The 12,196-nt window shown below is 39.1% G+C and overlaps 1 protein-coding gene across 4 annotated transcripts in view; it reads right to left on the bottom strand.

Annotated features, from left to right (window-relative positions):
• kif13a (kinesin family member 13A) overlaps positions 1 to 12,077 on the bottom strand; it is a 49,032-nt gene extending 36,955 nt beyond the window's left edge. For 2 of the 4 annotated variants that reach the window (XM_047360761.1, XM_047360764.1), the window contains exons 1-2: positions 10,848 to 12,077; positions 10,542 to 10,632 (exon numbers count right to left, since the gene is read on the bottom strand). In XM_047360761.1, coding sequence (XP_047216717.1) covers positions 10,542 to 10,632; positions 10,848 to 10,902 — 146 coding nt within the window. In that variant the 5' untranslated portion in view covers positions 10,903 to 12,077. The remainder of the gene's footprint in view (positions 1 to 10,541; positions 10,633 to 10,847) is intronic. The other 2 variants (XM_047360765.1, XM_047360762.1) reach the window with 1 other exon arrangement.
• Between the last annotated feature and the right edge of the window lie 119 nt (positions 12,078 to 12,196).

The raw sequence follows: 12,196 nt of genomic DNA, 5'->3' as shown, positions 1-12,196 counted from the left end.
ATTATCAGTCAGTGAGTCTACTGTACACCTCTGGCCTCTATTATTATTCAAACATGCCTATTAATCAGCATGCATGTCACATTAGGTTCAGACAGCTTATCAATGACACTGTTTTAGCTATATAAAAGTGCCTGTATGGCCCAGAAGTGCCACATAGCATCAGATTTGTAGCCCCCTGAAGGCAGATGCACTCCGCTGCAGCTTCAGCTTTACGAGAGCATGGCTGAAGCCAGGAGTCCCAGCAGGAACCCGCTGTGAGATCCCCAGGGAATGCTCCAGCTCCAATACCTCCAGCTACGTGATGCTAGGCCAGTTAAGGCTCATTTAACCTCAGTAGGGGAAGAAATGTCTCATAATAATTAGTATTAATTCATAATAATTAGTAATAATTAACTGTGACTTGTGTATGCAGCTCTGGAACAGGCTCCCTGAAGACATAATGATGGCTCACAGTTCTCCTAACTTTTGAAGGCAAATCAAAGACTTGCCTTTTTAATGTAGTATTTTAAATACATGTTTTATTCTAAGGTAACTATGAAATTAACTTTTAGACTTTTATTATGAATTATTTTAATAGAATCTATCAGTTTATTAAATTGTATTCATAAAATTGCACATTTTTAATTGGTATATTTTATTAATAGTTTTACATTTTAGCCATTTATGCTTAGAAAATGATGTATGTATGAAAAAGTCTATTTATGTACCATTTTTATGAAATTAATCATTATTTATCATTTTTACAATTTTTTCTTTAGCTTTGCTAATGTGTTTTACATTAGATTAAGGATTATTTAGTACTATGTGAACAGTATAATTTTATTTAAAAAAACAAAACAGCAGCAACAATAATAATAATAAGCTCAGTTAATTACGATTTGTTGCTTAAAAGTTCAAAAGAAGAAGTATCATGGAATAAAGCCTGGAAATGTTATTTTTTCATACTCAGTTTTGGTTTTTCATTACGTAGGATCCCTCTTAATCAATTTAACTCTCTATGGACGGTCACAGACAGACCAATCACCCAGAACATTTTTTGGCATCTTTACTGATGCCATTTGAGCATCTGTATAAAGAGTGGAACCACAGTAGAGGACACCCGCCCCCAACTCTGTGGTTACGGTGTTGGATTAAGGCCACTGGGTTATTATGCCACTGAAAACTGCACTCTTCAAGCCCAGCAGGCAACAAACCAGATTAATCTACAGTATCATTCAACTACTGAGCCATCTATCCATGCAAAACAAAACATTACAATGTGAGTCTGTTCTCATGGATGTATTAGACAAAGTAAACAGTTTGCATTTTTGTAAAGCATTTGATTTAATCCTCTATCCATACACACCCTGTAAGCTGGATGACTGCAAAACAACTATTATAATGGGTCAACACCGATTTGAAATGTAATTAAATTTTTAAACAATTTTTTCTTTCAGCCAAAATGGCAGATCTCATCCTCCTATTAGGAGACTTTTTGACACATACAGTATGAGACATTTTACCGCCACTCCCCGTCACATATTTTCGCCCCTCCTCTTGATCTATTCTCGAAGCTACCCCTCCCTTTAACCTCCTACACTCTCACATATGACTTATTCCCTGTTCCTGAAGCTTTAAGACAGTGGCAATGCAGCAGGAACCCTCCAGGAGTTGAAGACCAGGGCTACAGGACTGTGCACTGGAAGGCTATGAGACAGCATTTCAAACAAGCTTCAGTGTGTTTAGAACAGGACACTTGAGTTTCCAACCACTCACTGCAGAGGTCATCTTGCTGCACAGACAGCAAGCAGTGTTACACTAGAGATACGGGGTTTGACACATTAGTCAGGTTCTAAAGAAAGTTACAGACTAATGCAAAACTGTTTCTTTATCGAGCATGGGCGATTTAAAGTGAACAGGACAAGTGTTCTCTGTCAGATGTGTCCATGGTGGACATTTGGAAATGCTGTCAACGCAGAGCTGAAGGAAACTAGCCGGCTGATGACAAAAACAGACAGACCTAATTCCTGACACACAAACAATTTCTGGAACTCCTTCCTTAAACATGGCTACTCGTGCTTTGATACAGGTTGTAGTTTGGAATGACAAATTACAAGATTTTCGATTTAGACATCAGTCCAAGCATATGTCCCTAACTTTTAAGTTACTTTACCAAACTTTTCCAGTTAATACATGTGACAAAAACTATTTTGATTTTTCAGTATCTGCCAATCACAGCTCGATAACCCCAGAGTTTGAGTTTCAAGACAAATCTGACCTGAATAAATTTAAAAGAAAGATTTGATCAACTCTAAAAGCTGGCTCTATTTCGGCCTGTAATGAATCAACTGTAGCCCAGCTCAGTGGCCTAGCCAATTAAAACACTCACTTAAAGCACAACATCAGGCCCATGATAGACAATATAAAACATCAATTCTAAAGTTATGAAAGAACAGCATTTGACAAGGCCACAGACATGTCTCGAAATTGGTTAGAAAAAACAAGTTTCCTTTTTAAAATCTTCTTACACCTTATGTTTCCTCTGACTTTATTTTAAACACTTCAATGATACTGAAAATGGATAACTTAAATTTTTCTTCTATCTACAACAGTATCTGCCAATAAAAGTGTTATTTCCAGCACAACCCATTAGTGTACCAGTATGGTGCGATTACCTCATCTTATTACTTCTAACCAGCTGCTCAGGCCAGTAAAGATGAAAATACACTGAGAAATCAACAGATGATATCTCAGTTTTTGAAGTAAGGCTCTGTAATAGTAGAAAAATGTTGTACCAATATGAGCTTTTATGGATTAGAAGTGGTGGAAGCCAACAGCTAATCAGACGTACACCATCTGTTTTAGCTCATTTTAACAAATCACAATGACTCAAAATAATAAAGTTTATATCTGTGGGACACGAGGCAATGTTAGTGAATATTATGACTGCAATTTCCCAACGCACAGTTGGTACATTTGAGTGTTCTTTTGTCCAGCCGAACTATCTTCGTGCTTCTCTGTGAAGTTACATTGGTTGAACCTGCAGACCGAGCAAATTTCGATAACTATGATGATGTTCTAAAGCATAAATTACACTGAAAATTAACTCTTTAATTCTGTTGAAAAGTTATAAGAGAACTAAGCATTAAGCAAAGCTTTGAATCCTAATATGTTGCATGTTAGAAACTTCATGCAAAATCCTCTAAGTAACAAAGCATCAGATCAGAGACTATTTTGTATATTAATATTAATAAAAGTTGTGTTATTTTCCTCTGAAATATAGATCAGATGCAACAAAACACCAAATTAAAAATAAGCCATTAAACTTCGTCTAAACAGTTCAGCATTTAAAACAAAAGAATTGTTATTTCTGTTCCTGACTAATTCAGCATTCTTGAAACAAAGGAGGGCATGAACTGTTCTAAAATTAGTTTCTTATGCAACTATTTGGAGTGGCTTGGGGATTATCACTCTTCGGGTCATCCACAAACCCCCAGAACCTTCTTGTATCTATCGTCTGCTGTCTCTAAGCGACGGCGGTAAACATGGAGGAGACACAGCCTACCAGCCTCATGAGTCAAAGTTCCAATATGAAAGCCAAACTGTGTATTTTGAAAAACATGCTAAAACCACTGCCACGAGCAGCACACATGATAATCATACCACCTTCAGCATAAGGCCTCTAAGTTTCCATAACAAATGTTCACAACGCCGCATATGATGCAGTGAAGGCTCTAATTTAATCCTCTCCGGTATTTCTGACACTCCAGTGACAAGTCAGGTCCGCAGGCTGAGGGCCAAGTCAGTGCATATTGAAATGCGGAGAATAAAATGGACCACGTGTGCTGGGAACCTCTTAAATCTGCAGAGTCTCAAAGTCGGCAAATAAGCTGGGGAGAAGAGAAGTTCAAGATGTTTCAGAGGTATGACTTCTTCCAAGGAAAGGGAAGTGACATTTTTACTGCCAGAACACACCTCCTGTGATGCTGTCTGTCAGCTGAATGCCACTTATCTGAATGGATCTGGCATGTAGCAGCTGAGAATAACAAAATCCAAAGTGAGCTGGCTCACTGAGAGCAAAACAGAACACAAGAAATGTGCTCAAACATATTAAAGAAACTAATGAAATGCTTAGGATAAGCTTAAATTAAAGCTTGAAAACTTTTATGCCATCAATGCTCTTAAATGTGACCATAACTCTAAACTAAAGTCATGAAATGAAATGCCAGCTTGCAAACTTCAAAAAAGTCTCATCATAGAGAATCATGCAAAAAAAACATCATGGAAGCAATGCCTGACTCTGGATTTTTACATATGCTGCTACACTCAGTATAAGAGGCCACATCTGACATGAGGTGCAGGCTCAACAAAGAGGGAGGGCGCCATCTTTTCTCGATTCCGAATGAAGATATCAACAATATCCCGCCCTCTAAACAAACAAGTAAACAGTGCAAAGTGAATGAGACTGCTTTAAGGCTTTCACTTGCAGCACTTTCTCCTAACAGCACAAAACAACACAGTTTTATGGAGCAAATGTGAGCCAATGTGGAATGCTTTAGGGCCAAATGACTCTGAGAACAAGATCCTGCTGAGTGGAAAGGTTGATTCTTGGTACGAAACGAGCAGTATGGAAAGACAAAGAGAACATTCCTGAGGGCAGTCACTGGACAAGGCAGGACTGTCATTTAATATGGAAGTTAGAAAACATGATGACACTTCACCAGAAGTAACTGACCTCTATAACTTTAACACTAACATCGGTGTTGGCAATAGCTGTGCAAATAAACAGAAATGCTATTTGTGCAGTCTTTAGTAAAACTTCTAATATAATTGACTTTACTGGAGAAACTTTTAGTTCAGTTCTAGTGGAAGAAAAAAAACCATCTTGAATACTGGAAGAAATTAAACCTATGAGAAACAAACAGTTTCAATAAATATCTTAGGCCACCATTACACTGTTTACATTGCCTTGTATGCTGGTGGATTAAAAAAAATAAAAGCAGGAACCTAGAGAGATGTTAGGAAGCATATTTTCCTATGGCATATTTCCTATATATTTCTATATTTCCTCAAGATTAAAAACTTATTTGTTTAGAGTTGCCTTTGAATGTGTTATCTGAACATTTAAGTTTTCAGTCCAATTTTCCTTTCATTTTCTTATCCATCATTCTATTCTCTTTATTTTTTTTTATTACCTCTGTTGTTTGATTTTCTGTATCATTGTAATGTTTTTCTTCATGTACAGCGCCTTGAGTGCCTTGTTGCTGAAAATCACTAATATAAATAAACTTGATTTGACTTGACTATGTCTATTTATAGCTAATGAATTGAAAGGCAGATGTGCAAAAACTGTGACAGGGGTATTAGTTCAGGATAATTCAACGATTGGGAAGACAGAATGGGCAGCATTCTAACAGAGAATGATCTAATTGTAGCTCCTCTTCATGCCAACCAGATAACAATATCCAAGGAAGCAAGATAACATCAGCTGGTGGAGATAATCCCAATTGAGCTCTTGTAACCACCAGTAATAAGAAGAGATTAAAGTGGAAATTACAAGCTTGAGGACAGACAATATCAGATAAAGACATTCCTTCACAGAGCGTTGCAAAATTTTAGATTGCAGTGCGTTTTCAATTGAGTCGGATTTTTAGGTCAATATTGTGGGGTTTCAGGTGTTTTTCCAACACTCTATATCCCCTTTTTCAGTTGTTACATGGTGACTGACATGCACAACGATAAGTGTAATATGGTCCCATTTTGTGGGTTGCAGGGTATTTTCTCGTTTACGCCCCACCACTCACCCCCTTACACAGACAACTGCCTCAGGTATTTCTGTTCACCTCCATCTCCTGCCCTGACTTATTGTGTCTACGCACCTAAGGAGAGATGACTGGTGTCTGAAAGGAAAACCACTTTTCCCAGACTCCTGTTTCAAATATGCCATACCTGCCAGCTCAACGAGCAGATGAAAGGTGAGACTCAGGGAAACTTTACCTTTTGGCCTGAAGTCACAATCTGTTTCATTTGTCCTTCGGTGAAATTACTGTTCATTTCTCAGGATAGCTGGAGAGGAGGGTGGGGCGATCAATAGGGCAGCCCATAGGCATTGAGGAGCAGAGAATGAGGCCTAATCATCAGATCACTTATATTAAATTATTACACTAAGAGGCGCAGTACGGTCTGATCAACCTGATAGAATATGCAAAGAAAAATACTGAATTAAGAACCTCTTTATCTAGCAAAAACCACTGGTGCAAGAACAGCTTGACATAACTTTCAAATGTTCCCCTTCTTATTCAATTCAATTCAATTCAGTTTATTTATATAGCGCCAATTCACAACACATGTTGTCTCAAGGCACTTCACAACAGTCAGGTTCATACATTCCAATTAATCCTAACCATTGAACAGTGCAATCAGATTCAGTTATTTATTCAAATTGGAAAAAAGGTTTTTCTATCTAAGGAAACCCAGCAGATTGCATCCAGTCAGTGACTTGCAGCATTCACCCCTCCTGGATGAGCATGTAGAGACAGTGGACAGTCCCTGGCATTGACTTTGCACCAATCCCTCATACTGAGCATGCATGTAGTGACAGTGGAGAGGAAAAACTCCCTTTTAACAGGAAGAAACCTCCAGCAGAACCAGAACCAGGCTCAGTGTGAGCGGCCATCTGCCACGACCGACTAGGGGTTTGAGAGAACAGAGCAGAGACACAAAAAGAACACAGAAGCACTGATCCAGGAGTACTTTCTATGGGAAGGAAAAGTAAATGTTAATGGATGTAGCTCCTTTAGTTGTTCCATCTAGAAAGAAAGAACAGATAAATTCTGAGCCAGTTTTCAAGGTAAGAAACTCAGCCAGTTTTCTTATGTCAAGACACCCTGTATTTATAAGTAAGCAGCCAAAGATTTAAACCCTAAGTGGTGTGTTCATAAAAATATCTATTATGGGTGTTTTCTTTCTGATGCTCCGGCTGAGCATTCCCACAAGAGAGAGTTTCCCATGGTCCCAGCCCCTGCAACCATATTCGGCAGGCTAATACCCTCTGAATTTGACACATTTCCAACACGCAGGGACAGGTGTCTTCAAAACCTGGCAAAGCTCCAGAGATCAGGGTACCCCCGCCCCTGTTCTGTGGGCTTCACACGCAGAAAAACAGGAAAATTACATGGTTTTACAAAACCAAGGAAGCCAAAAGACACACCAACACACCGACACACACTAAGCAGCAGCAGTATTGAAATCTTGAATAAGTACATGCCTAGGTTGCATCTTAGAGCAGAAATGTGACATAAATACAATAAAACCGTCCAAGCTGTATGCTTAAAGACTTGACTGCACCTAGGATCAGAACCAAAATGGCTTCATCAAAATTAAAACACCAAGGATTAAAGAAGGTGAGTGTGAAACTGAAACAAGTCAGAGAACATTTTCCACCACTGTCCAACAATTAAATTCCTGTGGATGTTATACTCAATCTAAATCAGATATGAAAGCTTCCACTGGACGATAAAGTAAAGTATGTTTGTGTCTCGCTTGTCAACACGGAAACGGGTAACACATAACTGGTATAAGGTTCTCATAGTTCCTGAACCAGTTCTGAATCTACAGGTTTCCACATCCTGATCCACACACAACGCCTTGCTGGAGTACTTGATTTTTGTTTTACATTTTGTCACAACAAACCTTTATGTATTTTATTGAGATTTAATGTAATAGACCAGATCAAGGTAGCTTCGTCTTTGACTAGGCCAACCTAATAAACAAATATATTTTGGAAGGTGAACCTCCATCCCAGTCTCGAGAACATGTTTTCTTCCAGGATTGCCCATCCATCTTCCCGTGAATTTTGACCAGTCTTCCAGAGACTGCTGAAGTAAAACGCCCCTGCAGCATTATGCTGCCTTCACCATGCTTCATAGAGTGGATGGCGTGTCCAGGTAGATGTGTATTATTAGTTCTCTGCCACATATAGAGTTTTGTATGTAGACAAAAAAGTTACATTTTGGACTCATCTGACTGGAGTACCTTTCACAAGTTTGCAGAGTCCTCTCCATGGCAAACTACTAATGAGTCTTCTTACGCCTTTCTTATTGCCACTCTTCCACAAAGGTCCAATTAATGGGGTGCATTATTGGTAGATTCCCTATCCACAGATTCTCCCATATGAGCTGTGGATCTCTGCAGCTCCTCCAGAGTTACCATTGGCCTCTTGGCTACTTTTCTGATTAATGTTCTTCTTGTCCTGCTCATCTGTTTAGGTGGACGCCCATGTCTTGCTAGGTTTTCAGCTGTGCCATAGATGTTCAATGATTGAGAACATTTTTTGTAGCCTAAACCCTGCTTTGAACTTTAACTTAACTTTATAACATAAAATACATTGTAGTTTGTGCTTGTAGCATGACAAAAAGTGAAAACATTAAAGATGTTTAAATACTTGTGAGCTTTGAGTTAGATTTCTTCAATCGCCTGGAAAGTGGCCATTGTGTGGCAGTCTCTGTTCTGATAATTGCTTTAAATACAGATTAGTCGAATGAGCAGAGCTGCTGGAACAGTCAGCTCATTATTGCTCACTCATGCTCATTAATGCTGACTAGCAGTTAACTAGGAAAGTGTTACAAATTTACAAGATTTCCCTCTGCTCATAAGAAAAAGGCTTGACCCGTCATATGCACGTCTTGTTCTCTGCAGGCACGCTGGGAACAACTGAGCACCCTAAAAAGCTGTTTTTCCATTTAAAATGATCAAAAATCATAAAAAACAAACAGCCCTGGACCACAGCATTCTGTTAGATGCTTTGCACGCCTGTGGGTAATCAGGTCAGATGTCTAACAATGTGTGACACTGACAGCAGAGGAGAGCTAACAAACCGAATGTAAAACTGCAGAGCAGCTTTAATTGTGGGACAAATCTGACATTTCTGACAACCGCTAACAGGCATGAAACATGAGCATGCAGTCATCACACGCCTAAACACAGTCTGATCTTCTCATTACACCTTGAAAGCATGTCAGATCAGAAGGCAGCCGACCAGACTTCTTGTGACCCTTTCTGTGCAGGTACTTTGTGAAACTTTCTCCTGGTGAAGCCTTTCTTCACTTCTAGCAGAGACAACTTTTAATGAAACGTGGAGCATGCAGACAGTTCCATAGAAAGTACGCAATATAATAGCGCTTTCGGCACAGCACACCATAAATTTGCTCTGGATCGAAAGATTTACAGCAAAACCCTGAGGTTTGGCATTAAACAGTTGAAATAAGTCCGACTTCTCAGGTCGAACAAAGGCCACTTCTTTAAACTGGGCTATATTGAACATCACTTATAGGGCATTTTTAAGTTCTCAGACATGAGCTCACTGTAGTGTGCCCATCAATCTTCAAATAAAAAGGCTGATTTGGCAGTCTAAGAGACACCTAAGAGATGAGTTTATTCTGACACTGAAACGATCCTGCACCTCATGCTAAATAAAATTTACATAGAGCCACAAAAGGTACATGCTCTAAAAAAGACAATTTATGATTTTGTTTAAAAGCCTACACCAGACAACAATTATTCTTCTTTCATAGAAGGTTTCATATTTAAGGAAAAAGAGGAAAAACAGCTGGTAACTTGCAACACACATAAATAAAAAAATACCGAACTAAAAGGATCTCTTACAGCTGAAGTATCATTCTGTTGTGGAAATAATACACAGGTATTGCATGAAACCCCATAAACTGCTAAAACTGCAAAAAAACAAAACAACATTGCAGTTCTTCACCATTTTCAGCCAGTCATCAAGAGCCACTGTCGATGACCTTAAGAGACCCTAAGGGGCAGGTTGCAGACCCCTACTCTGTTCAGTCAGGCTGGGCAGTCAAATGTACTGTTTGCTCACTTCAGGTTCTTCACTTTGCAATTGCTGCACTGTTCCACATCTGTCCCTTCGCAGCATCTTGTTCCTGATTTTCTGTGTAATACAACGATGAACTGTGAAACCCTACACAGCAAGCACCTCCTGTGCCCTTGCTGATTGTGTCCTCCTCACTTACACATTAGCAGAGTTCAGCGAGTTTGAGAAAACTACGGAAACGGATAAAAGTGGAAAAATTGTTCAGCAAACTGAACGGTTCTGAAATCTTTCCAGATGACATGCATTATGGAGTTGTGACTCTGCAATGATTGATATTGGAAAGTTCAAGTGAATGACAAAATATATCATGTTGCAAGTGGGTGACAGACACTATGTCCTCTGAGGCAGCAGCAGCAGCAGTGCAGTATTCCTGTAAAACCACTGCATCTCTTTACTACCATTAATTTAAAAGTTTCTCCACAAACTACAAGCTTTAAGGTTTCCTTCAGAAGGAAATTATGTGCAGTCTTAGTGAGAGATGTGCATAGTCATTGGCTCATTTACAGCAGGTTGCACTCTCATTGCTTTGCATTGTTCTGACATTTCACCCACAACCCCGACTTTTCCTGATGAACTCCAACAAGCCATAAGGTGCATGTTACTTGCATTATGTTCAAAATGATCCGCAGAGAGAAACTTTTTCTTGCATTTCAGCTTTGTTTACCTGTTCTCTCCTTTTGTATTTGAGGGTGGAGGGTGCAGGACTGTCTGGTTGTCCTCCATGTCCACCACACATTTTGTATTCAGCTCAATCTCTGCAAAAGGAGAAGAGTTTTTTTTTTTTGTGGAAAATAAGGGAGAATGCGGGGGTGTGAAAAGAGAATCCGAGCCACTTTCACCATGTTGAAAGTACACTCGAGCATGACTTCAGGATTATAACTCAAGAGAATGATGAGGAAAGCAACAGTTTATGATCAGGCGAGAAAGAGCGAAGAGTTTGCGAGCGGAAATCGTCGTTTTGAACACTTACCCCTGCGGTTCATGGGCCGAACTCTCACAGCAACTTTTACCTTTGTATCCGACATTTTCGTCCACTTATTTTATTTTTTTTTTTTTGTTGCTTTTTTTGCTTTACTCCCACCCTGTCTGGTCTGTCTGTGCACCGAGCTATAAATGTATAGTCCGTAAATCCCCCGACAAGCAGCCCCGGATTTCTTCCAGACTAAAACCGCTTCAGCAGACGCTGATCGTCAAAACAAAGCCCTAAAGGAGTCCAGATTTTCAGGAAAATAGATCCGGATGAGTTCATTCTCCTTGCTTTAAATCCACCTGGGTTCTCTTCTTGTGCTGATCGAGCCCTGTGCTCCGGCCCCAGACAGCATCCCTACCGCCATCTTCCACCCGGGAGCACGACTGCTCTCCTCTGGCAGGGCTGGAGAGGCTGTGCCAAAGGAGGGGAAAGGATTTACGCACCGCGCCGCTCCTTAACGGGGAGGAGAAAAGCAACGGCGGAGAAATGGCAATCTGCATCATGACAAGTGATTTACACGCAACAAAGATAAGCTTCATGATGAGCCAGACTGGGGTATAAATTAAGCTATACGATTAATTAAGTTATATTAATTATTTCAATTATCTCTACGGCACTCCAAAATAAAACTCTGTATTGTACATTTATTGTGATGATTAAACCTTTATCAGATTATTGACTTTTAAATATAATGAAGATTATTATCAGAAGCGGTAACATTTCGGTTTTTAGTAGTTCCATTGGAATCCTATTTGTTAACATTTCAAGTCAGAGTTGGTCTGTCTGCATGTTGTGGAAAGTGGATTTTCTCACCAAAAACCAGAAAAGAAAAGATTACCAAGTGATTATTGGGTTTGTACTTTAAAATAAATAAATACATAAAAGCATTTATTTTTTGTTTTTGTGTTGACTAACAGGAGAGCAGAAAATGTACATTTGCTTTGATTTTCTCTACTTGAAATTGATGCCCCGTGACGTTATTGGCCTTATGGTAAGCAATTAAAAAGCCACATTTTTATATATTTGCGCTCGTCCAGGCACATTAATAGTTTCCATATGTGTTTGCGTTATATATTCGTATATCTGTATGCTATTCTATATGTCTATATTAGCTTTGTGGTTAAACATTATGAAATATAACACCTTTGAGGTGTTCTGAAGAAACAGCGCCGCCTGCAGACACAGAATACGAGGGTCGCAGAATTGTTTTGACTGATTTTTTATTTTCATTTTATTAAATAGGAAAAGAAAGGAAAACCTTCTCATCAAGAAGAGAAACCTAGCTTGTATTTTTGAATTTAATGTTTTTCTTTCCAAAATAAAAATCCAAAACCTGCTTGTTTTTTTTT

This window comes from Girardinichthys multiradiatus, chromosome 3, assembly GCF_021462225.1.
Source record: "Girardinichthys multiradiatus isolate DD_20200921_A chromosome 3, DD_fGirMul_XY1, whole genome shotgun sequence".
NCBI classification, from domain to species: domain Eukaryota; kingdom Metazoa; phylum Chordata; class Actinopteri; order Cyprinodontiformes; family Goodeidae; genus Girardinichthys; species Girardinichthys multiradiatus.
This window is presented reverse-complemented; position numbering and strand designations above follow the sequence as displayed.